This window comes from Alligator mississippiensis, chromosome 7, assembly GCF_030867095.1.
Source record: "Alligator mississippiensis isolate rAllMis1 chromosome 7, rAllMis1, whole genome shotgun sequence".
Lineage (NCBI taxonomy): Eukaryota > Metazoa > Chordata > Crocodylia > Alligatoridae > Alligator > Alligator mississippiensis.
In genome coordinates, this window is record NC_081830.1 from 65,339,936 (window position 1) to 65,366,629 (window position 26,694).

Sequence of the window (26,694 nt, forward strand, 5' to 3'; positions counted from 1 at the left end):
ACTGCTCTAGATGCAGCATACAGGCTACTGGTGTGTCTGCCTGTGCACCCCTCCTCCCCACTTCCTCTGGCTGCAGCCACCCGGAGCCCGCACCCAGGCTGCCCTGCAGTCCTCTGTGCTGCCACTGCTTCCCTGCTGGGCAGCCTGGAGGCAGTGGAGCAAGGCATAGGCTCCAAAACTACATGCACAGTTAACGCATTTAAAAAACTACTTCAAGAACCAATTACCGCATGAATCCTGTGTACTAACTGCAATAGACAGGCCTAGAAAAGATTGATGTAGCAAAACAAACTAAACAGTTTATGGTAGAGATCTAACCATGAAAAAAGTGAGAATTGCTGAAATAAGATTTTTAACCAACTTACTTAAAAACCTGGTTAACTCAAATACCTGACCAACCATTGTCAGGCTACCTTGCTAGTGAATTTATCTGCCTACATATCTTTCAATAAACTACACAGGAAAGTCCCAGTCTATGTTCTCTAGTTCAAAGACGCCTTTAACAAAAGCAAATAACTTTGTTTTCATTTGTGAGGGGCAAGGATTTCTTAGGGTGATATCTTTTATTGAACCAACTGTGTAGTTACGATAGTTATACAAGCTTTCAAATGCAAGACATTCTTCATCATTTCTGACCAGAACAAATATATTATGAAAGCAGGAAGGAAAAAAAAAAAAAAAAGGACTTGCAAACATATATTGGATTAGTAGGAAGAAGAAAAGAGGAGCCTCCTTTGCAAGTCACTTAAGGCCCATAGCTTTTCTTCTTGAAGAATTGCATAGTTTAGATTAATAAATTTACCCACTATTGATGTTGTAAATATGTTGCTGAAGCATAGGTAGTAGGCTGTCCCTTTACTGAGGCACAAGAAAAAAAACCCTAAAACCATGAACTGTTTATGGTTATACTATAAAAATATGAAAATAACTTAATTGATTTCAGAATTCATACTGATCTGGAGTACTCAAACAGCAAGGTCCTTTAAAGTCTTCACATATCCAATATAATTAAGCAGAGAAAGTAAGTATGAACTTAAACTTCCACAGGAATCATTTGAAACCCTGGGAGACTGATGCACAGGATTTCTGCTGTCTAGAGGCATGGAGTTTCAAGTAAATAAGACACACTACAAGAAATTGTATTTGTTGTATTGGTTGATAGTATATTTACTTTGTACTATCAAATTCTAATCAGTCCTTATACAAACATCATTCATTAGTCATTATCTTTTATTTGAAAAATCAAAGAACCTGAAGTGCTTTCACCACATAAGAAACAGAAATCCACAGAATAAAAATAAATAAATTGCATCACCACATTAGTCGGACCTCCCAAATGATTCCATACACTCAGGATTTTAATAACTGGACAGCTAGTCAATCAATGAACGCTACACTCTTACAACAAACATTTTAAAACGAAGTCCATGGGACAGGTACAAACACCCTGTAACACAAAAAGAGTATTTAAAACATTTTTAGAAATGAAAACGTCAAGTTCTACGATTTAAAATCAGACCATTGTAAACGGTCTGACCATAAGTTACTGTTCCACCATGTTTTGTTCCCATTTAGCACAAATTAAAACTTTGAAGTAAATCACAGTATTTTAAAATAGCAAGCCGCTTTTTCAGCTCTTAAGCACACTATATAAAATAAATTCCCCAGTTAACCTACATCTCCAGAATACTTGATATAGCTGATTTTTTTATATTGCATCATGATTTATTGTCTCCTAAAGTGATTAAAAACAACTGAAATCCCATAATAAATTAATGATGCCCTAGAAAACAACCAACTGCTGAAACCGTTTCATCCCAGGGATGAATTTTAAGTAGTCCACTTATGGGGTACATTCTACTGGCACTCATTAAGTAATGTGTAAACAATGCCAAAGTAACTTTATAACATGCTGATAGTTGAATCCACTTTAGTGTCTCCAATTGTGACCTCTTAGGAATAAGTAGTACATTAAGGTACCAACAATATAATCATGACTTAACATTTCAGACACAGAACAAGAGTTCAGTCATGAACTTGTAAGCCAAAGCAAAGAGCACTCTTGCATCAAGAACATTTAAAAACGTTAGAAGTTCAAACAAATGATGAGCAATAAATCTCAGCCTTAAGTCAGTAAGATGAACTAGACATAATGGTATATTATCATAGCAATTTCAAATGGATAATGTTCTACTGGAACATTTTCTACTTTAATATTGAAGTTTGAATATTTGATACCATTTCAGTTAACTTATACTGAAGATTGTGATCAGTAACATACACCTAATTTTCATTGAAAGAATTAAGGTACTGACTTATGTCGGAATAGTATTTAGAGTTTAGCACCCTCTTTTCCACAATTTGGGATGCAAAAGTGATAGCTTAGTTCACTAAACAAGGGTTTCCATCCTGCAAGATGCTGTATAATCTCAGTTCCCACAAGCTTGATGTGGATAAACTGTGAAACTACAGTGGAACTCAATAATACTTAGTTTTCCATAAGCTTGCAAAAATCACAAAGGTGACTAGCTTGATCTGCTTGAGTGCTAATTAAAAAATATTTTGAAGCAACAAGATACAAAAAGGTGCAACTTAACCTAACATGAAAAAAGTGCATGATGGGTAAAAACAAAACCAAACCTGTAACAGATACTAAAATGTTCTCACGCTGTCCAGCCAGTAAGCCCATGTACCCTTCCGACTTTCTTCTAGAAAGGATGCACTGAAACAAATACGTTTAAGTTTATGTGGCCTTTTATATGTTGAATTCTTAGCTAAAACTGCTACAAGCGCCAATTTTGTAAGTGAAACAGCAGCACTTACCTACCAGTAGTCCCATTTTCTCTACACCTTATTTTGAAAACCATAGAGAATTATATTATGGATGGCAAAGGATAACAACTTCTGGTCTCTACCAGCTAAAATTAGATCCAGACTACAGACAGATCTATCTACTGAAATATTCTGTTCCCTGGATATTATGGGAAGAAGCTATCTATTTGGTGCCATAAAAATATCTGCAACAATTGAGACACATATTACCCAAATAAAATATGCTTCACTTCCCATATTTCCCATTTTCTATCATGCAAATTGAAATCTGGGCAGAACTGTAATCATAGCTTTTAGTGGTTTTGAGAAAGAAAAGTGTCCTATTAAGACTAGTTAACAATCTGCCACTTAATTGACATATTTGGAACATTTCCAACTTAAATATGTGACAACACAACAGCACTGGTAGATAACTAAAAGAACGAAACCTCCACTGAAGGAGGACAAGTTATTCTTTCTTACATAAGAAAAAATAAATACATTACATTTTTTGCTATTGATTTTTGTTTTAATTTTTATTTTGAAAAATATTTAAAAAGCTGATCTGATGTATCAACTAATTCAAATGACATTTTTAATTAAGTCACCTTGGCACATGATAGAAAGTGTAATACAAAATCGCAAAATGAAGGTCAACCATTACACGTCTGTGTATTTAACATATATGAGCTTGTCCATACCCCACTATTGACATATACCCAAGTACCACTTATCTAACCACACCTATAGATGTACTCTAAACCTAGATGTATGCAGGTAGGCTGCTCCCAGTTCATCCTCAGCAGCTGCTTTCAAGCACACCAGAGACTGAGGACATTCACATTTTTTTCTAAAAGCAAACAGAAAATTGTCTATGTATGGTTAATACAACTATATTAAGTAAATGGATCATAATGGTACATTGTTAGAGGTACTTGGAACTCAAATATGAAACGCACAGTAATGCCAGTAGAAATCTTCTGTCCATAACTAACAACTGTATCCACATATTACAAAAGCCCTGCAGTGTTCTATTCTCATTTGTTTAGTGGACAGGATTGAATTTAGTTCAAATAACTAAGCTTTATCTTAACTTTGGAAAAATTGGAATACTTTACATGAAACCTGTGCTTTTATATTCAAGTGGGTTGGCTTGGTTTTCCTATTCTGATATCTTAAAAAAGCTTAAAAGATACAGAAAGTGTGCTATTACTACATTGGATCAATACATTTCAGCAAGAAGCAACTGGAATTCAGAACTCTACCCATATCTCAGCTCTGGGTTACCATGTGCTCAGATGACAAATCTAATCCACTCAGTGGCATCCAGTCCGATGCAAACTTTTTTTAGGTGGGGGGGAGAGCTAGAAGAGCAATCTTTGGGACTGATGTGTTCTCTCAAAGTTTCTCTGCCAAACTTGTTCCCCAAATCTTTTTACTCCATAGACTATAAAAAAATCTACATGTAATATAATCCAGATTCAATTAGAATCAATAATTTAATGTTAATAATTCAGCAAAAAAGCTGTATCCTTTAAAAATATTTAAAGCACAAAACTTAAGGTGGAATACCCTTGATATTTTGTAGGCAAGTGGAATTATAAGGAATCCAATATTAACTTTTCATACCTTTTAAAGGTTTTATTTTTTAACTATCTTTATGAAGTAGTAATGATGTATAGTATACATCCAACCAAAATATACAAGTGCCTTTTCAGCTGATATACAGCATGCCATACATCACTAAGGCACTCAAGAGGTGAATTCATCTCATGATAAATACAGCAAGCAAGTTTCAATGATAAAGAACCAGTTTATGAGTTTCTGTAGCAACTGTTGTACGCAAAATAACTAACTGCAGCAAACAAGGTACAACACAGCATGTTAACATGCTCAGAACTAACACAAAATATTATCATCACCATCCACCCCTTCTTTCAAAGGCACTGAACATCTTTTGCTCTCTTTGGAATACATAAACGTTTGCAACTTCTCACTCATTTTAATCAATATGATCAAATTTATGTAACAAAAGAACTATGTTACTAATCATTCCACTCCCTCCCAGATGCAAACTGAATACAGCAAGGATTATGCATTTTTTTGAAGCCCTGCTATCAATTCAACAACTGCTACACTACTCTATCTGATCCTTCAGCATTCAAGGCTTAGATTATTGTATAACTCAACAAAGATCCCACCTCATATCAAGTTTTCTGCAAAAAAACTGTTTCAAGTAATAAAACAAAATACTTGAAATAAAGAGACAAATTAAAAAAACCTCATCATTATTTAAAACAAACAAAACCCCCCATATTTTATAAGCCTTTAAAGCTTATAAAAGCCAGGAAATGCATTTAAAAGACTCTTTAAAATATTACATCCTTTGATGTGCTGTTACGGTCAGGAAAGCAAATGATAAATGTTATAAAGATGGTCCATGTATCTCTTCCCTCAAATGAATTTCCATTTTGTTATGTTTTAGTTTTAAATACTTACTCAAATTTTAGATCAAATCAAGACTCCTTTAAATGACAGTATTACCAAGTCAACCTGTTGATCATGCCAGATGGTGTCTGCTTGAAAACAACAAGAAAAGTCAGAACTGAGCTGACAATGCTGCTTTCAATATGGATGTGGCACAATTTGCTTTTCCATAGCTACTGCACTGTAATTTAAGTGTTGCTTCTACCAGCAGCCAGGACTCTGAAGCTAGACCACATAAAGATGAAGTATAAAGCTGCCTTTTTACAAACTACCTTTTTAGAACTTAACTAGATTTTCATAAAGGGAAGGCAAGTGATATCATCACTTTCTTAGCTGTCTTAGTTTCTCAGCCATTTGGCATGTTTAAATATATTTATAGTCCTATTGATTATAGTATGTGTCTTTGAAGTAAAATTGAGCTATAACAATTTCACTAGTCCATCCAATAGTTGAATTACATCAATTATTCCTTTTGCATTTCCACGAAGATGGTCCTTCATCCTGCAGCCTTTTGAGCTTTGGTCCAAGCAGGAACCACCAGCCAAATCCTAGAACAACGCAGATAATGGATTCTACGTAGTAACCATCTAGAGTAGTCAAGCAAGAGCCACCTTCTTTTGCACAAAGCTGCAAAAATAAATAAATAAATGAAATTAAAAAAGACACATTTACCCATTAATTAATACCTGTATTCCTAGAGTGCTTTGTATATTGGTACTGCTTCTACATCCCAATACATAAAAGCATTCTAGGTCCATGTTTGAGCCATAAGATTCAGGAAACAATGGGTCTGTCTTAAGAAAACAGCTGAAATATCCCAGTCACGACAAGAAGTCAAATCTGAAGCCCTGCAGTCCTTCAGTCGTGCCCATGCCATATTGTGTGTGTAGTTGTACAATTTGTTCTTTTCCAGAAACGTTATGAGCACATGAGACACTGGGAGGGTAGCCACTGATCTACTTTAAAAGCAGCAACAGCTCACAGACAGAAAAGGTGCAGAGTGGGGTGGGAGGTCAAAAAGAGCAAGTAAGAAGAAAAATCAAAAGAGAAGGAAAGTGAAAATAGGAAATCCTCAGAGTAGAAAAAAGGAAAAGCCTGCTAATAAAAGAGTACTTAAAATTACAAACTAAATCTGTAAGATTCTCCTCCAGCCAAGTTTGACAGGGGTAACCACAGCCTTTATTACTGCTAACATAGTGCCTTTCATTAGTAATGTGGTCACTTAAAATCATTCCCTTTTCCCCATCCCAAAATGCAAAAAGAGGAAAAAATATCCTCCAGATGTAGTTTTATAGAAGAGGTTTATATATGGCATTTAATAATGAAAATCACACAGATCTGTGTGGGTCAGAGGTGGGGGCAGACTGCCCACTGCAGGCTTTGGCTCCCACCCTGCTACTCCCCCCTGGGATCTCCACAGACCAGTGTGTGCTACCTGGCGCTGCAGGGAACAGCAGAGCCCTGCAGGGATCTCCTTGCTGCTGTGAGCTCCAATCTGCATTTTACTTTGGTAAGGGGGGAAATCCATGTTTTGCTCTGTTTTTCCATGGGAAACGGAAAACCTAGATCCTTGCTCATCAGGAGAAGTTTAATATATAATGGGTCTTAGTTTTTATCAATATCTTGGAATGTGGAAGACTAAGAAAAGTCAGCTATTACTGTATTTCAATGAGCAATAGACTGGAGATTATCATAACTCTCAAACTTACTTCAGCAGCAATTGTGGTTCTACAGTTCTGTTCCTGGGCTCCTACACACTCTTTCATTGTAAGTGGGTCCACAAGCCAAAGAGCTACAGTGGCAGGCCAGTTTCCTCCTAGATTCGATACAGTATTGAGGAGTGTCATATATGTTCCTCCAATCAGTGGATCACTAACTTTGGCATTGAAAGCCATAATAGCAACATACATGCTGTACAATGTAACCTAAGGGAAACAAACAGTAAGATATTTTCAATTACTTTTAAATCTGTTTTCACCCTCACCATCAAGTAAAACAAATAACTTGAAATCTAGCAACATTCATCTTGAGTTGTTCTTCCAGCGTCTTGTGCTCCTAAATGCTGAAGTAGTTAACTCTAGCAACAGTGTTTCTCTACATTGGGGTGGGCAATTATTTCATATGGAGGGGCAGAGGCCACTTAACAAGGTTCAGGTAGCTGTCAAGCTGCACACACAAAATCTTGTAGAAGATATCATTTTAACAAGTTACAGATAAAAACAAGTAATCTATTTTTAGTATAACATGTACTATAACATATTACTTATATTACAAAAACTATTTTTGTTTTGATATTTCTTTTTTTGAGTAGCATATATAGAAGCAATTGCATAATAGCTCAAAATATTTTTTTACTGCAGTACACTGTGGGGTGGGGTGGGGTGTGGAGGGGGGGCATGGGTTGCATGTGGGGAAGAGTAGGGTGTATGGCCACTCCAAACGTGGCCTGCAGGGCTGCCCATGGGTCAGGAAATTTGGTGGCAGGGGAGCAGTAGTCATTAATACCGCCACCTTCCCCACTGCCAAATACCCAAACCCCCAACCCCCACATAGCGGCCGCGTCCCCTCCTCCCTCTGTACAGCCAGACCAAAGTCAGGCCCATGCTTCCTCCTTCCCCTCCACATGGCTGGGTCAGGGCTGGGCCACACACCCTCTTCCCCACTCTGTGGCCAGATCAGGGCTGCCATGCCCGCCCCAGACTCCAGACTGGGACCACCAGCCAAATCTGGTGTGGAGACAGACATTTTGGTCCATGGGACAAAAAAAGCTGAGCACCACTGTCTTACGTTAACAAAAGGAAGAGCTATAAAAATGGAAAAATTTTATGGGGATAGGAACAGACTATTTTGACAGCATGCTTGATACCTGATGTAAAGCATAGCTCAGCAATACCACAATGTAGTAGTAAGTTGGAAATCCCCCTTCATGTTTCACTTTAGGAGTCCACCAAACCAAAAAAGCAAATTCCAAGCCAAGCAATAACCTGCAAAGAGGAGGAGACAGGATTTCTTAATTCAAAACACAGACATGAATCTGCATGTCCTGATGAACATTTGTATATGCCTTACATTCAACAGACACCTTTTAAAATATTCAACAACATATGTATATTTTATTTTGCCTATTCAAGTTTAACCTGCCTTAACATCCAAAAAGCAGTCAAATGAATATCAACTGTTTTTTAACTCGCTTACATACTTCTGTACAAGTAGCTAAAATTTTAAACATTTCATACCAAAGCCAACTTTGTTTGGCAGCAAACAATAAAAAGGTAAAAGAGGAACAAGCCTCTGATAATAAGCTTCTTCATTTTCACATATCCATGACTTTCAGAACATTTTAGGCTAAGAAAGAGAATGCAGAATACAGCTAATTTTAGAAGAACTGTAGTAAAATATTATTTATTCAAATTGTCTTCACAAGAGGAAAATCTATACAAATTTACTACACAAACAGTGAATAGAAACATCAAAATAATATTTAAACGTGCAGCTGAAAACTACAATTATACTATTTATGGAATTAGTGAATAGTATAATGAGACAATATTGAGATCAGTCTTATAGGTAGGGACCTGCAAAATTCACAATTTTGCAGTTTCTGCAGAAACTGCAAATTTGGTAGGTCCCCCGTGAAAAATCCTGGTCCCTACAAAAAAGCAGGAAGACAACAATGAGAAAGCAGGGGGGAAAACAGGCAGCTGCAAACATTGAAGGGCAGGAAGCCCAGGTGTCCTGGGGCATCGCCGGGGGGGGGGGGGGGGGGGGGGAGGGGGAGAGGAGATTGGTTGGAAGGCCCTGGAAGTCCTGCCTCTCCCCAGAGATTAGGAGGGGTGGGACTTCTGGAGTCCTTCAGCAAATCACAGGGGTGGGGGGCCCTCCCGCCCTTCCCTAGAGATTGACAGATGCCCATCTCACAGAGATTGACAAATGGCCACCTGTCAGTCTCTAGGGAGGAATGGGACATCCATGGACCCTCAGCCAGAGGTATGGGGGAAGGCCTGCCACGCTCCACTGTAATAATTGTGCCTGACACTGTGTTAGGATCACAAAACACAGAGGCAGGCTCCACGAATTAGGTACGTCCCTACTTACAGACTGTTTAGTACTGTATCCCTACAGCGTTCCATAGCTGAAAGTCCCAATGAAACATATGGACTATTAGCCTGAGTAGGTCAAGAGAGACCACCTTTGCATTGAGAACTTCATTGCTGTGCACTTACGAGTCACTGACTTCAGCAAGACTAACCGGAGAGTAAAAGGCTTCTCAAGTTGAGTAAAAAATATAAATGGAAGAACACTGTCCCATTTTAAAATTATTAAAGCCTAAGTCTTTCTGTCCATCCGTAATGCTTTATTCGTGCTCTGATTGGATGACAAACAGCCAATCAGAGTGCAAACAGATGTTCCAACAGGAGTTGGTGGCCGGTCAATGACGGTGGGGACAGAGGTGGGGAGCAAAGCCAGCTCGACCCCCCCCAACCCTGCTGCCTGGAGGCAGGGGCAATGGAGTGGATGGAACCGGGGGGGGGGGGGGGGGGGCAAGGCCAGCAACACTGCCCTCACCCCCCCTGCCCTGCTCCCTGCAGGTGGCAAGGATGGAGCAGAGGGTGGGGTGAGGCCACCAAAGCTGCCCCCCAACCCTTACTCCTTGCAGGTGACGGCCGGGGGGGGGGGGAAAAAGGCCACCGGCCTTGGCCTGCCCCCCCCTGCTTCTGTCACTGTCACCTGCAGGGCCCGACACAACAGCATTGAGGGAAGGAGTGGGCACGTTGTGGCAGCAAGGGTCGTGGTTGGGGGAGGGGAGGAATGGGCCCAAACCCCACGCATGGGAGGAGGAGGACTGAGCTCAAGCCAAGGGAGAAGCTGGCCCACCACAGCAGGGGGAGCACCAGGCCTGGGCTGACTCAGCAGCAGTGGGGGAACAGGAGGAGCGGGCTCAAAGCCAATGTGGGGAGGGGGAAGAGGTTCGGTCCTCCCCTCCCCCAGCCACTGCTGAATCGGGCCAAGCACGCTTTTTCCTTCCACTGTCATGGCAGGCTGCCTTCTCCCCCGTCTCAGGCCTCCTCCCACCCTAGGGCCCGGGCCCATCCCTCCCCCTACAATTGGCTCCAAGGCTGCTCCTCCCATTCCCCTGCAGGATCAGTGCAGGCCCGCTGCTCCCTTTGCTGCAGTGAGCCAGCTTCTCCCCACCTTTGGGGCCAGTCCTCCCTCTCCTCCCCACTCCTTCCCTCCCCCTGCTGTTGCAGTGGGGGGAAGGGAAGGCATAGGCCCAGACACCAAGCAGTAGGAGGTAAAGGGGAAGCAGTCCCGGACAGGTGGGGCGCAGGTCCGGATGGGGGGAGTGCACAAGGCTCTGTCCTCACACGTTCCCCTCCCATCATTCCTGATGGGCAATTGGCTAGTATACATCATAAAACACTAAAAGGCAAACAGCACAAATCTGCTCTCAGATATGCAGACCCAACATAAGCTATTTTCTCCAGATATACCAGAGTCAAATTAGGCCCTGTAAATGAAATGAAGCAACTAAAATGTATTTTGAGCATCTTAATTTGTCCACTTCCTTGTACCTTAGATTTAAATATTAAGATTAATATTGTATTCACACTAAACATAAAAACCAAACACAATTTATATAATGCAAAATAAAAAAGATTGTATTTTTTACCTGAAAGGCATAGCTTTGTAAAATGTGTTCAGTGGCTTCGGACCTGCTGTGTACCTGCTGATAATCAGAGGCAGTATTATCTGTAAAGGTACCATTGGAACTGCCAACAAAGCTAAGTGTTCTTTAGGTACTCCCTCTTCCACCAATTTTAAACCTGTTACTGCATCTGCTGCTGAAAACCCCACCTGCAATAAATTACAAAGATAAAATTACAAACATAAAAGCTGAACATCTATGACAGAAATTTAGCTAGAAAATAAACATTAAGCTTATCCAGGTATCTATTAGCAAACTAGTCCAGTAAAACTAACTACAATTTGCTTCCTTCTATTTTGTTTTTTTAGTTCCAAATATAGGCCAAGTCCTGCTCTGCATTTCATGGGACAGCTCCTACGCTATACAATACATGTTTGCAGGACTCAGACCATAATGAAACTGCCAGAAGTAATGGCAATTTTTGTTATTTTTAGGCCCAGATTTTCAGCAGTGTTTGCTGTCATCTCAGCAATCAGTATAAAACTATGGCAACTTGCTTAGCGTAATTCTGTCCACCACAGAAAGCAAACTTGGTTTGACAGAATTCCAAAGCCCCTGCTAATCCCCTAGTGGTTTTCAAACTGCAAATCAGGTTGTAGAATTTGAGGAGACAAAGAGCTAGCTATACAGGTGCACTACTTCTACTAACAACTTTTTAAAATGAAGGATTAAAACCCAAATTTTTTCTGAAGTTTGCATGAATATTTAAGTATATCTAGTTCATCGCAAAACACGAATAGGTTAAAGATGCAAACGTTTTGTTTTACAACCTGCTTAAAAAACAACACCATGTGTAGTTAGGCAAATTTTAGATTATACACTGCAAGTTTGCTGACAACCAGTAAAAAATAATCCCCCTGTTGGCATAAGAAGGAATAGTTAATAAACATAGCCTACATATTGCCAGGTATTATTTACTCACTTTTGCTGTTAGAATCAGAACACAGAAAGTGAAAACTGCTGGCATTCTGACTATTGAAAAAAGCAGTTTATATGTATCAGTGATGCCTTTTGTTTCTTCTTTTGATGGTGTTACTTCCTTGTTTTCCTTTTTCAGAAGGGCAACTAACGTAGTAGTTATTAAGAAGATGGCACCCCAGAAAAACAGGAAATCTGAAATTAAGAAGTAATTCATCATAATCCAAAGCAATCACAATTTCTATTGTCAAGAGTCACTATATTAAGAACGTAATAAAAACATAAGGATTGCCATTTACTGTGGCAGAGGGGGATGCTGAAAGGGAGAGTGAACTGGGTATGACCTGGGCTCCCCCCCAATTCCTCTCTCGCTTGCAGCCTCCAAAATTTAAGATATAGGAAGTTCTGATTCAGAAGCTGTATCCTTAACTCCCATACTCCAGGATCTGTACTTTAATTAGAAAAACAAATTATATTGGTACATTCTGGGTTTGAAGTAAAGAAAAGCAAAAAGTCTGACCAAATAATTCAGGGGAACAATAGTATTACTGCATTACATTACCACACATTAATTCATCTAGGTTAATGTTCTATACTGTGCCTCTATAAGGCATAGGACAGAACTCAAAACCAGGAAGAAAGCAAAATTAAGGTGGCTTTGTATTTTCCTGACCTTTAACAAGACAAGAGGCCAGAGAAGAGTCTGGTAAGACTAGACAGCACACAGTGTGAAGAGATTGGAACAGGAGCAGTGATCTCACCCATGTTTTGGTTCATTACCTTTCTGATACTCATTGGCATGTGACAAGAAAGTAAGCACACATCTTTGCACAGGACAATAAGTGAATACACACTATACACATACATATGCACACACACATTATATATACTATTTACTGCATCTATAATGCCTCCTCCTTTCCTTAAATATCTTTAAGGGGAAAAAAAAATCACTGTGAGGCATACGTTACCTCTTTAATACTGCTCTCTCCAGCAAGGAACATTGGTAACTTGGATTTACTTTTTAGTACCAATTTCTTGTGTACCCCATTTACAGGCTTACCAATTTACTACACACAATTCATGTAACAGAGTGCCAATCCCACTTGGGTGCCTACTGCTTACATGGTAACACCAATTACATACACTTTAGCTAAGCGCGTGCCATCTTTCAGGTTCATTGTCCAATTAAATGGTTCTCAACCAGGGTGCTGTGAAACTGGCAGTGCCATCACCACCAAAGATACATGGGGCAGTTCCACCTATTTCTGGGAGGTGTGTGTGGAGTCAGACTGGGAAGCAGCTACAGCAGGAGCAGACATACCTGATGCAGACAAGAGTGCCTGGTTCCTGCTGCAGCTGCTTCCCAGTCTGGCTCCATGCACCCCTCCAGAAAAAAGGAGGTATGCAAGCCAGTGCCACCTGATGGCAGCAGTACAGCACCCTGGAGATAAAGTAGATAAACTGAGACTTTAGAACAGTGGTTCTTAACTTTACTGAATATGGTAGCACCTTGGTTATAGAGGGGGACCTTGAATCTAAGAAGGCTGCAAACCACTGATCAAATTTGTAACTATTTGTACTCCATCCAACTTCCCAAGAAACCAACAGTGAAGGGAAAGAAGCTGTCAAAGGACTGGTATTAGAAGCTTCTGAAATGACAAGCGAGTCAGTTTCACAGCTGCCCTCTACCCTCAATCCCAAAGTTCCTAGTAACAGTCCTGAAACCAATTAGGAGAAACTTCTAAAATGAGGGGACCTAGTCAGTTTGGGCCTGCCAACTTCAGCACTGACAGGATTATCAGTAGTGTTTACTTAATTATCACTGTTAATGCTAAATTCAGAAAAGTTAGCATTCCCAGTAAGTAGTCTTGCAACTTAGTACTGTTATGCACTTAAACAGAGCTACACATGCACAATAACTTGACAGAATTTACCCAAAGTCCTGACCTGTCACCACAGTGCAAACATGTCAAGGCAAAGGTACTAATGCAGTAACAGATCGTTTTACTGGGATTGTAGTAACACTGAAAATGATCCTAACAACATATATGATACTCCCTTTTTCTATACACAGGCTTCTAATCAGGTCAACACTGTATCTGTACACTGATCAAAATGTGCAAGTGGGGAAAATAGGTGCTAAAATCTTTTTAAAAAAATGTTCATGAGTAAAAAAAACTTGCATGTGCTCTCACATGCTCATGAATTACAATGAAAGTGTATCGGTATGATAGGTGTCTAGCAAAACACTGAACAGCATCATAAATAAATTATTATAAATTCATTCTACAGCGATTCAATTAATAAAACTTAATGTTTGCAACAAGCAACCTTAAAAGATAAGGAACAGCTGGAAACAACATAATGAAAGTTATTTCTAAACCTGAATTATGACAAAGGATTTGTTTTGATAAGTGGTTTTACTTTTTTGTTACTGTCTTAGCTGGAGTAGCTAAGTAGACTAGGAGTAACTTACCTTGCCCTCCATCAGCTGGCTTTACGTTCAAGGACAAGTTTAGCAAGTTTTTTTTTATTATTATTATTATTCTCAGTGAATGTTTGCATAAGTCACAAATCACTTTTGCAAATACCAGCCATATGAATGGAAGTAACCTGAACACTTAGGTACATGGAGCAGAACTAATACCATCTTGGCAAAGCTGGAGTTGAATTTAAGGCAGCCCCATCTCTAAACCATGGCAGAAGGAACTAAGAAAGTGCAGATACTGTGGAATGCAGAAGAGAAGATGACAGACTACCAAACCAGAGCACTCTAGCACAAGGGTGTCAAACTCATCCCAAGCCCAGGACCAAATCCTGACCACAGAGGCTACTCTCAGGCTGGATCGCCAGGGCCAGCAATTACAGTGGGGCCATGCTTAGGTGACAGCATGGGTCACCTAAGGTAGGTGGCAGGTAGGCAGCAGCATAGAGCCACCTTGGGAGGCAGCACAGCACCCTAAATGGGTGGGAGTGTGAATCTATGTTGAGTCAGTGGCAAAGGGCCACATTTGGGCAGCAGCACCAAGCTCTGGCTGAAGAGCAGCACAGAGCTGGGGTGCATGGTGACATGAAGCCACACTGCAGCCAAATTCAGTGCCCTCCAACTTCCAACAGCCTGCCAGGCTATTGGTGGACCTTATGAAACAGTTCTGCAGGCCAGATCTGGCCCATGAGCTGTATGTTTGACACCCCCCACCCCAGACCCGCTCTAGTTGTCAGTTGCCACATGTGTAACAGTGAGAACTGCAGTGTCATTAAGACAGTCAGGTAAAGATAAGTTTTTCCCACCTATAGTTTTTTAGTTTACAAATGTTAATTTATGTGAATTTTAGTGATTGGGTAAAGGACCAGCTAAATACTCTGTGCAACTGAAGGCTTCCTTTTTTCTGCCAAATAGGCAAAGCTCTGGCTACGGTAGAACAAGTCATGGTTCCCTCTAATCATAGGCTGATTTAAAGGAAGAATCAGGCTTCTTTGTGTTTTTTACAAGACTGCTGCGAGTGGTAGAAATGCTGACCCTAAAGCCTAACTTCCTTGTGTATATTTGTGGCACAGCAAAGACAATGACAGTGCAGATTTCCTCCCTTCACGTTCATTAGCATTCTTTAACTGAGAGAGAAAATGCCTCTACGTTTGCAAAGCAAGGTTCATTGCTCCTGAGCCTCTCTTCAGCATGACCCTGACTGCATTCCAAGCCACAGAAGAGAGATGGAAAACTCAAGTCCACGACCACCATTAGCACGTGAACGTCAGCACCTTACAAACGGTACCTGAAAGGGTGACAATTCCCTTGGGCTGAGGTTCAAAGCGCAGATATTTGTTACAGAAGGAGGCGGATTCGAGGGCCAGAAACAAGACGTTCCCCAGGAAGTAGCCCGCCGTCTGGCCCACAGAGTTGCACGTGGACGCGTAGCCCACGTTCTCCCGTGACAGCATCGTCAGGGCCCAGCCGTCCACGGCAATGTCCTGTGTGGCAGCCAGGAACTCGAACAAGAAGAAGGTGGCGGTGAGGGCCAGCACGTCGGGGCCATGGCCCTCCCCGTCCCCCAGGAGCGAGTCCACCTGCGTGGACAAGCCCAGCATGAAGAGCCCCAGGAAGTATTGTGTGGGCACGAGCCACGACTTGCGGCGCCCGAAGCGCTTGAAGTAGACAGCATCCACCAGCGGCGCCCACAGCAGCTTGAGGCTGAAGGGCCAGAAGACGAAGCTGAAGAAGGCCTGGTCCGTGTAGCTGACGCTCTTGCTCTGCAGGATGAGCGGGACGCTGCCCGCCAGGCCCAGCGGGATGCCCTGCAGCACGTACAGGAACAACAGCAGCAGCACATTGCCCAGCTCCCCCCGGCAGCCCCGAGGGGGGCCGAGCGGCGGCGGCGGCGGGCCCGGCAGCAGCGCCTCCGTGTCTCCGTGCCCGAGCCGGACCGCGGCGTCGTCCCCGTCGATCGCCGGCGACGTGGCGCCCAGCTCGAGCGCGCCGTGGTAGCCGCCGGGCCGGCGCTGCCGGCTGCTGTCCTTGTGAGACACGGTGGGAGACATGGCGTGCGCGACCTCACCCGTCCATACCGCTCCGGCTGCCACCTCGCACAGCTCCGCTCCCAGCTCCCGTCCCGCCCGCCCAGCCAATCAGCGGGCCCCGCGCAGCGCTGCCCCGCCCCCCAGCCGGCTCGGTCCGCCAGTCTTAGCGGCCCCCCGGAAACACGCGCCGGCACAAAACTCCCACCCCCAGCCAGGAAAGCCGAACTCCCCACTCAGCGGCACTGGGCAGGCGTGGTCCCGTCCCATTGGCGCGAAGGCGGGTGACGTCAGGAGGAAGCTATCCTATCACAGCGGAGCGGGGAAGAGGAGGGTAGAAAAAGGAAATGAGTGGGCGGAGTGTTACAGAGCGGCCGCAGTTGGTAGCGGCTGCGCGGCAGTGCCCCCGTGAGGCCGGCCTGGCACTGCTGCTCCTGCCCTGCTGTCTCCCCCGCTGATGCAGCGCAGCCTCCTTCTCCCGCGCCCGGCGCTTCTCTCGTGCCCCCACGCGACGCGGGGCGGAGCCATCCGTGCCGGGAGCCCGAGAAGCCGGGGCCCGCACGCTGATGGGCAAGGATGGGGCAGGCGGGGTGTGGCTCCCTGGCTGCCCTGCAGCCCAGGCACTTCCTGGCCTGGCCCACGCAGGTGGGGGCTGTGACCTGCATGGGCGGTGACCCTGGGAAGTCCTCTAGCCTGGTTGAGCCTGTGTGGCTGCAAGGCTTAGGGACAGCCCTTACACACAAACTGGTTTAAGTGATCAGAAACTGGTTTAAACCTGTAGCAGAAGAGATGTTCATGCATATAAACCAGTTTGAGAAAAACCTGGTTGAAGGTAGTATGAGACTTACCTGATTTGGTTCAAACCAGTTTATGCAATGACTGTCCCAGTCTCAGGCACCCCTGCAGGGTTGAGGGCAGCCCTCCTGAGACTAACCCATGCTTAGTTTTCACTCTTGTTGACTACAGGAAGATACCAGAGGGATTCTGCTGTGGGGGTGAGACCAGGCCTTTGGATGTGGCATTGCAGAGCTCTGGCCAAAGCCCATAAATTGTAAGACCCCCTTGACGAGAGGAGCCTCTACGGACATGTCACTGAGCACTTGGAACAAATACAAGACAGAACAGGGGTGGGAGTGAATGTCACTGGTTCATAGCGTACTGATGGGGGACACAGAGCAGAGCACACCAGATAATGCTGGCTGGCTCTCAAACGAGTCCAGTGGATGCTGCCCAGTGCAACTGCCTGGAGACATGGAAGGCCAGGGACAGAAGTTACACATAAACCAGTTTAAGTAATCAAAAACTGGCTTGAACCTGTAATAACAGAAGTTCAGTGCGTAGAAATCATTTTCAAAATGGTAGAAACTGGTTTAAGATAAACCTGGTTGAATGTAGCATCAGACTTAACTGAGTTAGGTCAAACTGGTTTATGAAACTTCTGCCCCAGACCCTTTCCTGGTTCAAGTTAAATCACAGTCTCCCAGCATGGGCTGCTCCAGCAGAGAAGGGTTAGGGAGGGGAGAGGCAGGGACTGCCCCCACCCCAAGAAAAACCCAGCTTGGAGGGTGGGGGGTTAAACTTTTCTTTCCCCAGGACAGAGCTACTCTGTCCTGCTAAACTTGCTCCCAGCTGTGACTACAAATTCCAGAGGTCCCTGGAAGCAGGAAGAGGAAGTGATGAGCAACCCTGCAGAGTCCTGCTGTTGTGATTCTGGACTGCTGTGATTCTGGACATTGGGGGCAGTAGGAAAAGGAAGCGAACACACAGCCCATGCTGGCTACATGCCAGAGAGCCATGCTCTAGTGCCTCCCAGCTTCTGGCCTGAGTCAGTGCAGGCATGTGGCTGTAAAAAGTAAATGTGTCCAGTTGTTTCTCAGTTTAATCTCTGCAGTTTAAACTACTCTGCAAAAACTGAATTGATTCAGCCTCGGGCTTTTTGACTGTCTATATTTAGTCAAACAGACCAGGGACTCAGGAAGCTCCCCAGCAGGTCAGCATGTTATTAGCACTGAAGTTTCCTATTTGACATCTCTGGTTTTATCTTGGGAGTCATAGTTACACACCTTACAACACCCTTGAAAGGATCTCACCACACCCCAGGGTACCATGGCTCCCCGGTTAAGAATCACTGACCTATAGAATCTTAAAGAGATCTTAGGTGGTACTGTGAAGGCCTTGTGTTTGCTTGGTACCCAACCTAGAGGACTCTGTGGGAAGTGAGAGTCACAGATCCTGGCAGCCACTTGTCGGAGGTGACCCCATCTGAGCACAGTCTGGGCCCGACCATTCTGACTGGTCCCATGCCACTTCCTTTTGCCCTTGGAACCATAACATCACAAAGAAAGAAGTGAGCCATTCAGAGCCAGAAGCCAACATAATTGCAATGTAAATGGAGACAAACAGGATATTGGTGTAAAGAGAGTAGTGAGAGGAAGCCTGCAAGACAAGAAGAAAAGGAGGTTGTATTTTCCACACAGATAAGGTCATGGTTGTGTGTGTGTGCATACACACACACACACATATAGATAGATATAGATAGATATAGATATGTGTGTGTGTGTATATATATATATATATATATATATATATATATACACACACACACACATCTATATAGATATATATCACACACACATGCTAACAGATCATGTATATGATGTATTCCCTATGTCTCATTAATTGAATCAGGGAGTAAGGACTTTCTTTGGGCAATTATTGATCTGCCTATCAAACTAAATATATCTGATACTTGTCATTTGAATGATTTAACAACTATTACTAAAACCTATATAAAGAGTATTGAAAATTGTTCACAGACTATGTATATATAGTGGGAGCGTCTACACATTCATTAATGTGCAGTAGTTACTGCGCAGTAGTACCAGCACAGTTTTTTAGTGATGCTTACTGCACAGTAACCTAATACCATTGCACAGTAGCATATTAGCATGGTTTTTGCCTGGCACACTACTGTTATTAGGCAGTAGCGCATTACACGTCCCATGTAGATGCATCCACTATGACATAACTAATAGCTGTAATTGATACAGCTATGAGAAGAAAAACTAGTTATAAAACTAGTTTTGAGCATCATTTTTGATAAGAAAAAGGCTAGAAGGACAGCATCTTTTTGATAAGGAAAAGATTAGGAGGACAGCATCAGTACACAGCAGGATATGCTGTATGCATGGAGTATCTATACGTGATAAATTGCTAGAATTAAGTAAGGAAAGATAAGCTAGCTAATGTGGTAAAATTATGTATTATTAAACACCCTTAAAAAGTTTGGTAATAAAACACTGAGCTAGCAATTAAGGAAACCTGGGAACTAAAAAGGCAATTCATTTAGAGGTAGTGTCAAGGGAAATCATAGCTGAAACCAGGAAAATTATTCACTTTATTCTGTGAAGCACTTTGCATCTCAGTCATTGAAGAAGATTGAAATCCTATTATCCTAAATACACTATTCCCAGTGTTTTAAAAGATAACATTTGTGAAGTCAGATGATTTAAGGGGTTAAAAAGAAGTAGCTTCCATGAGAGGATATATTGCTAGGTTTTAATCAATACAATCTTTCTCACCATATTCAGTAAGAGAAAAACCTGAGTGGAAGTATATTAAGATGGGACTGAGAACCAGGCATACCTGAGTTCTGCTACTAAGTTGCTCTGGCCTAGCCTTTTAATCTCTCTGTCATGTAATTATTTGCCTACCCACCTTAGGGTTTCATGAAGGATTAATTTGTTAATGTTGTACAGATTGAAGATGGAGGTCTGAGGAGCAGGGATAGAAGCAGCAGGGCAATATGGCAGCAGTTGCAACTCCTGCCTCAACCCTGGGTTGGAGCCAGAGCAGGAGCTGCAGCAGCTACCTACCCCCCTAACTCAATTACAAGATGAGGGACTTCCCCCCCCCCCACCATTAAATGGGGAGCAGAAAGGCAACAGCTCATCTTAGAATCTAGTAAATATGGCAGATCTGAAGAGCTGAGTTGCATTGAAGTGATAATGGACGTTTTAGAACAATCAATACATTAAACATTATTAAGTCACTAGGACCAGATGGTATTCACCCCAGTTCTGAAGGAACTCCAATGTGGAAATGCAAAATTGCTAGCAAAGGTATGTAATTTATTGCTACAAACCGCCTCTGTGCTAGTGGAGGGCAGGTTGCCAACATAACATAACACCCCTTTTCAAAAAGGGCTCCAGAGCTTATTAACTCCTTTTGCAGGATACAGTAATGTAATTAAAGACAATAACATAATGCATTTGTGCAGAGGGCCAAATCAAGTTTCCAGAGGCAACCTTCCTTGTGGCATTTGCTTAACCTTTGAGTGTTTGACTTTGTGACCTTGCTACAGTATTCCTTTAATGCAATCTTTCTTTAATCTGTGCAGGAACCTCCCACTGTTGGACATTTCAGCAAATTAAAGAAGATGTTCTAATTTAGGTTCAAGAATCTTAACCTCTTTAGGTTCAAGAATGAACCTACAATGACTAACTGTTAGAATCACTCCCTTATATGCAACCAGGAGAGCTGCTTTTTAAAACAACTCTAATGTTGATACTATCTATTTTGGAAGCAGAGGCTAAGAAATTATTGGTCTTTCATAGAAGATGAACTCAATTTATATTAAGCAATCATCATATCAAAATTCATATTTCTTATGCTCTCGTGTGTCACATGGTAGATCTTTTTGCCAGGTACTTTGTCGCTTCATGTGAGGGGCTGGAGGGGATGTTCTTGTGAATCCTGTGGAAAAATAGTTTTTTGTAAAAATAGGAAACAAGATTTGATGGCCCAAGAAGAGTCTTCCAGTCCTATATGCCTCTGGTAATTAGGGTGGCTATCATAGAGGACAGTCTGGTTGTTGTCTGTCCTCTATTGATATGAAACCAAACACATTTGAAGAGAGAAATAGAGGACATAAAGGTGTCAGGTTTCGTTTCAATAGAGGACAGAGTAGCTTAAAACTGGAATGTCCTCTATGATGGCTACCCTACTGGTAATAAGTGTCCTGTTTTTGCCATTTGTAACAGTCCTCTGTTAGAGTAATGGGATTCCTCTATCCCATTACTAAGGAGGGGAAGCCTGGAGAGAGAGACATGGCACCTTCAAGAGGACTCTGAGTTGCATACTGAAGGCTCTGTGGCAGCTACTGTTAGGTTGCAGAGCCCTGTAAGAGCCACTGCCTGGCTCCAAGAGCTGCTGCTAAGTGTCCAGACACTACAGGAGCTGCTGGAAACCCAGAGATTCTGGAGAAAGCTGCTGCCCCTTCCTCAAGTACTGGAAGTGTAGCCAGCTTGCCAAGAAGCTGCAAGATTCCAGACACTAATTAACCAGCCCTAACAGGAGAGTGGTCACAGCTGACCTGAAGACTCCAGGAATGAGAGCCAAGAGAAAAGGCTAGCAGCCTATTAGGAGAGAGGCAGATCAGATGGCCAGAAAAGGAGGGGGCAAGATCTTAATAAGCCCTAGACCCACAAATAGGGTATTTGCTTGTGCCTTGTAAGGCTCAGAGGAGGAGAAGGAGTTCTACAGAGTCTGGAGTGGAGATAGTCCTGTAAGACAGCTTGTATTGAAGCTAAGTGATTTATGTTGTATGCTTCGTTTATATTGCTGTTCTAAAAGCTGTGAGGTCTGGGAGTGAAGAGATACAATGGAGCAACAGACTTACCTAAGCTACCTGTGGCTTGCTATACCATTGGTTGCTAACAACCACAACAATAGCCTATGAGGATAAAAAAAAAAAAAAAAAAAAAAAGCCCATGCCTTTTACGAGATCTTTTTAGCAGTATAGTTATTTCACAAATGAAGCATTTCTTGATATCCTCTGCAGTTGCATAACTATCATGTAGTACCAGACTAACTTTAAACAGAACATTAGTAACTTCTTGTTTAAGTAATCAGGAACTTTGTAATGGGGGAGAGGACACACAATTGCTTACAAAACTACATTTCTGTCTCTTAAGAAGGTAACCTGGAGCTTCTGCGCTGAATATGTTTTCAGGGACTAATTAGAAAAGGTGTACTTCTGTGGGATGTGTAGAATTGAAAAATGACAACTCCTTTTTCTTTGAAGAGTTCATTGCCAACACTGCTAAAAGAGTGAATTATAACATTTAATCTTGATCTGGGTTTGATTTAAAGATTGGTTTGGAGGACAAAATGCTCAAGTACTATGTTAATTGCTTGTGATATGGCTTCTATAAACAAGGGAAGTGTTAGTATTTTTGGATTGAATATCTGAAAATAAGTCTCCAATCCCTGTCCCACCAAAATAATAATTAAAAAAACCCCTGCAACTGACTTCCATAGTGTCACAACCCAAGGGTGTGATTTGATGTGTGCGCGCTTCGGCACTGCTAAATTATTTCCTGCCACCAGGAGCTTTCTTTGCAAGGTGCATTTCTCAGTTGCAAAGAGAAATGCACGGTGCAAAGGAGTTCCCGCCACCTGCATGCAAATTTGTGTCCCACTGTTGGCCAGTTCTAAATTATTCCCACGTGGCAGCTAGTGATTGGCTTGCTAGCCGTATAAGAGGCTTGAGTGGTTTCCACCCAAGTTGGAGGACTCCATAACTATCAGGAGGAGGAGATCTTCATGTCTCGTGAAGATCTCTAAGTGCTGCGGAGCCTAACGGACCCAGCGTGTACCTTGAGAAGGCTATAGGGGTCTGATCAACCTCTGGCCTCTCCCCGTTGCCGAACGATCTCTTGACGAATCTCTTCCCTGCGTGCAAGTTCCACGGAGCCTAGCAAACTTCGTGTGAGTGTATCCAGAGCTCTTTCTCCGAGTTTTCTTCGGTTGACACAACGGGCTCGCGTATTTAGAGCCTTCAACCGGATTGGGCTAGAGGTTCGCATGGAAGGAACTCTTGTCCGCCTCTCTTCTCTTCTGTCTGTAACCGCAACTCAAGCAAGTTTTCCTGCCTGCACCGCGACCATCTTCGGTGCAAGTAAAATAATTTTTAATCAACCGTTAAGTGTCCATGCCTAATTCTAGTCCGCCGGCCTGCATTCCCCGACCCACGTGCCAGGGCTGCTGGCCACAGCCCGCGCCGCGCGCCCCCGAGAACCTCGGACCGCTCCCGGCCCGCACACATAGATGCAATAATAATGGTCAGGTAAGGATTAGCTAACAGATTCAGGATGCAGCTAGCAAGACTATTCTTTAAGAAATGTAACCAAATATACCTGTTTCACTTAACATCTTATGCCCCTTCCTCCTGTGGATGGGCAGCCTAGCCACTGGTTACCAAGAAGTCTGAAAGTATCTGTTATCACTTTATATTTTCAAGGCTATTAATGCCTTCAGCTGAGTCCTGTATAGAGAGTCTCCTACGTTTTTCAGCCTTCTGAGGCAAAACTAGAATTTGGGTTTCATGAAGACCACAGACTCAACATCCCTTTATTTAAATCCCTCTGGCTGGAGTGAGTGTAAACATAATGGAATTTATTGGACTAAAAAAATAAAATAAAATGAAAACCGTGGAAGATGAAGATGCCTTGTGAAACTCCAGCATGGAAAGTAGTAGTAAAGAAAAGATTTATCCCTTCAGACAAACTTTGTAAGAATATCTATAACAATAATCATGTATGTTTCATGGCTTTCATATGTATAATAGTAAAAATATGTATATCTATATTTTTACTTCCTAAAACTATAGATAAGAGAAAAGATCTAGCCACCTCCTAGTGAGTAAAAGGTGGAACTACATGTCTTCTGTGCACAACATAAAGAAGGCCTTGTTTGCTCTGTTCTAGTATTTTTTCAAGCGACCTTCACCCGGATCCTTAGAGGTGCTGAGAAACTGCATCTCAAGAATCAGGACTGTAATTTGCACTCAAGAGTAAAATTCTAGCTCTATTGAAGTCAATGGGAAATCTGACTTTAGTGGGACCTGGATTTCTCACTAGCTCTCCAAAGTTCAAAGTGATTGTGCTCTCACTATGCATAGTGTTATACTTCTTCCTGTTTGTAAAGAAACTTACTAAATTCTCTTAATGTTAAGAAGTAACTTCAGCTCCTACTGTCTAGCTCCTTTTCTCTTAACTATTGATGTTACAGTGATGGTAAGAATAAAAAGTGCCACAAAGTTCAATAGTAAATTTCAGCAGGTATGATCCCATCTTTCTCCTAAAATATTCATATTTATACCTTTGCATATTAATAAGACATTGTCAGAAACCCATTTTCTCTCTTCCCTGTTGGTAATTTTTGCAACTTTGGAGATCAACAGAATTTGAAGAATGGAAGAATTGATTTCTTTAAAGGTATTTCTTTTAGCATGATATGACCAAAAGTTTAGAGTAGAAACATTCACACTTTGATATTATCCTTAGCACCAAAGTTTTTTTTTTGGAATCCACTTTAGTAGAGAAGAATGTGATACTTGAGACAGGCTAATTGTGTTTCAATTTATTCTTTGACTAGAAGTTTTGTTGTCCCCTCCCTCGTTTGTCTTAAACACTTTTTGTGAAACTTCTAAGATATTACTAGTGTTACCTTCCAAAAATCTCTTTGATTCAGATGAGCATTTTCAAAGGTGCATAAATTTAAAAATGATTTTTTTTTTCCAAAATGGATATTTATGAAAAGAAACTCTTCTTATTATTAACAAGTGCCGATTTCCACTTCTTTGCTTTTACCTTCAAAATGGACTCAAATGAACACAGTACTGCCAACTGCAAATATTATTCACAATTTTTTTTTTAATGCCTTGGAAATCACAAGATTGGTTTTAAGATCATAATTTGTTCTAAGTAATGAATTCCATGGCTTGAGCCTTTGAGAGTAATGTTTTCAAATTATTTTCCATCATTTTGAAAGCTAAAAACTTTAATTGAATGCTGAAATTCTCACTCAGTTAAATGATACCAGGACATGGGGTTTTAGAAAATCATGATGATAAAATGATGGAGTTGACAGCATTGTATTGTTTCTGACAACGTTTTGACTTGCCAGGCATTCCTACATAGATTAACTGTGCAAGGGGCATAAGCATCTTAAATGAGCGAATGTGCATTGGCATTGAGTTTGATCAGCAGGCCATATTCCAGATTGTGAGGAACAACTTGCCTTGATTTCTAGGGTCTGTGTATGCTGAGCTAGAAGATGTATGTACCAGGCCTAAGACAGCTAACTCTGGAGTTGCTGGAACAGCTGAAAGAGAACTGTTGTACCTCCTATGTCTTATGGGTCACATTCTGGGAGCATGCATACAACTTGGAAATAAGAATTTGACTTGGGGACAACATGTGTAAATATGATTTTTATAAACTTTTTGGAAATACATGCCTAGAAGTGGCCTCCAACTCATGGTAGCCCTGATCATATGAAGCTGCGTTAATTTTTACATGTCATGAATAGTCCCATTGACATCAACGGGACTACTCAAACAAACCAAGCACTTCTTTCTTGAGCATCACATCAATAAATAAAAAATATTTAGCAAACACAGAAATATACATTCAAATGTAGACACACAATTCTATAATTAATAGAGTTGCATTGTTCCTTATTAGTAGCATTCTGTCACTAGCAGCACTTATAATTAGTGTTCTGTCATTTAATTTACTTGTAAATGAATGCATGCTAATTACAAATGCTGGTTGCAACAGAATGGTACTAATAAGGAACAAGGGAACCAAAATGCCCGATAAAGTTGGAATTCCATTGATGTGGTTCCAGTGGCATTGTCAACTTTGACAGCAAAGCTCACATAGTTGCTTACTTGAATCAAAAGCCTGAGGTGGAAAAACAATCTTAATTTATGCACAGCTAATTTGTGCACTACTTTTGCAATACAGCATCATATGCCATGTGCTGCTGGTGATTAATGAATTCCTTGGTTGCGTATACTCTATGGAATTCCTGCTTCCAATACAAGTCAGCCTTGATCCTATAAAGACTTACACATGTGCTTAATCTTGTAAACTGTGAATGGTCCCATTAAAGTCAATGGAAGTATTCAAGTATGTGAAGTTATGCATGTACTCAAGTTTTTTGCAGGATAAAGTTTTTAGTCACTCTTAATTCTGATTATAAAGTGCCTTATTGTTAAGTGGGCTTCCATTTAAAATATGAAAGGCAAAAGGGGGAATAAGTTATGACTTTAAAAGAAAAAAGAAACCAGCTTTACTGCAAAAAATTTGAGGTGACCTACATACTTTTTACCATCTTGTACCATCTACGCTTTTCCCAGAGCCTGATGAAGGGACTTTGATCCCGAAAGCTTGCAGAAAAGGACA

General features: G+C 41.8%; 1 protein-coding gene across 1 annotated transcript; it reads right to left on the reverse strand.

The window, feature by feature from the left end:
• Positions 1–1,212: 1,212 nt before the first annotated feature.
• On the reverse strand, positions 1,213–16,540 carry SLC33A1 (solute carrier family 33 member 1). Its single transcript, XM_006275531.4, has 6 exons — positions 15,700–16,540; positions 11,928–12,118; positions 10,970–11,154; positions 8,165–8,282; positions 7,008–7,223; positions 1,213–5,925 (listed from the first exon to the last, which is right to left on the reverse strand). The coding sequence occupies exons 1-6, from the start codon at positions 16,460–16,462 to the stop codon at positions 5,758–5,760; spliced, it is 1,641 nt and encodes a 546-aa protein (XP_006275593.2). The 5' UTR covers positions 16,463–16,540; the 3' UTR covers positions 1,213–5,757.
• Between the last annotated feature and the right edge of the window lie 10,154 nt (positions 16,541–26,694).

What these genes read in the sequence shown, in the direction of transcription:
- SLC33A1 (XM_006275531.4), bottom strand. Translation starts at nt 16,462, where the DNA reads ATGTCTCCCACCGTGTCTCACAAGGACAGCAGCCGGCAGCGCCGGCCC. An exon ending in TGAGCTATGCTTTACATCAG is followed by an intron (nt 7,224 to 8,164) that starts GTATCAAGCATG and finishes TGTTTCCCTTAG; the next exon opens with GTTACATTGTACAGCATGTA. An exon ending in GAACCACAATTGCTGCTGAA is followed by an intron (nt 5,926 to 7,007) that starts GTAAGTTTGAGA and finishes TTATTTTTGCAG; the next exon opens with CTTTGTGCAAAAGAAGGTGG.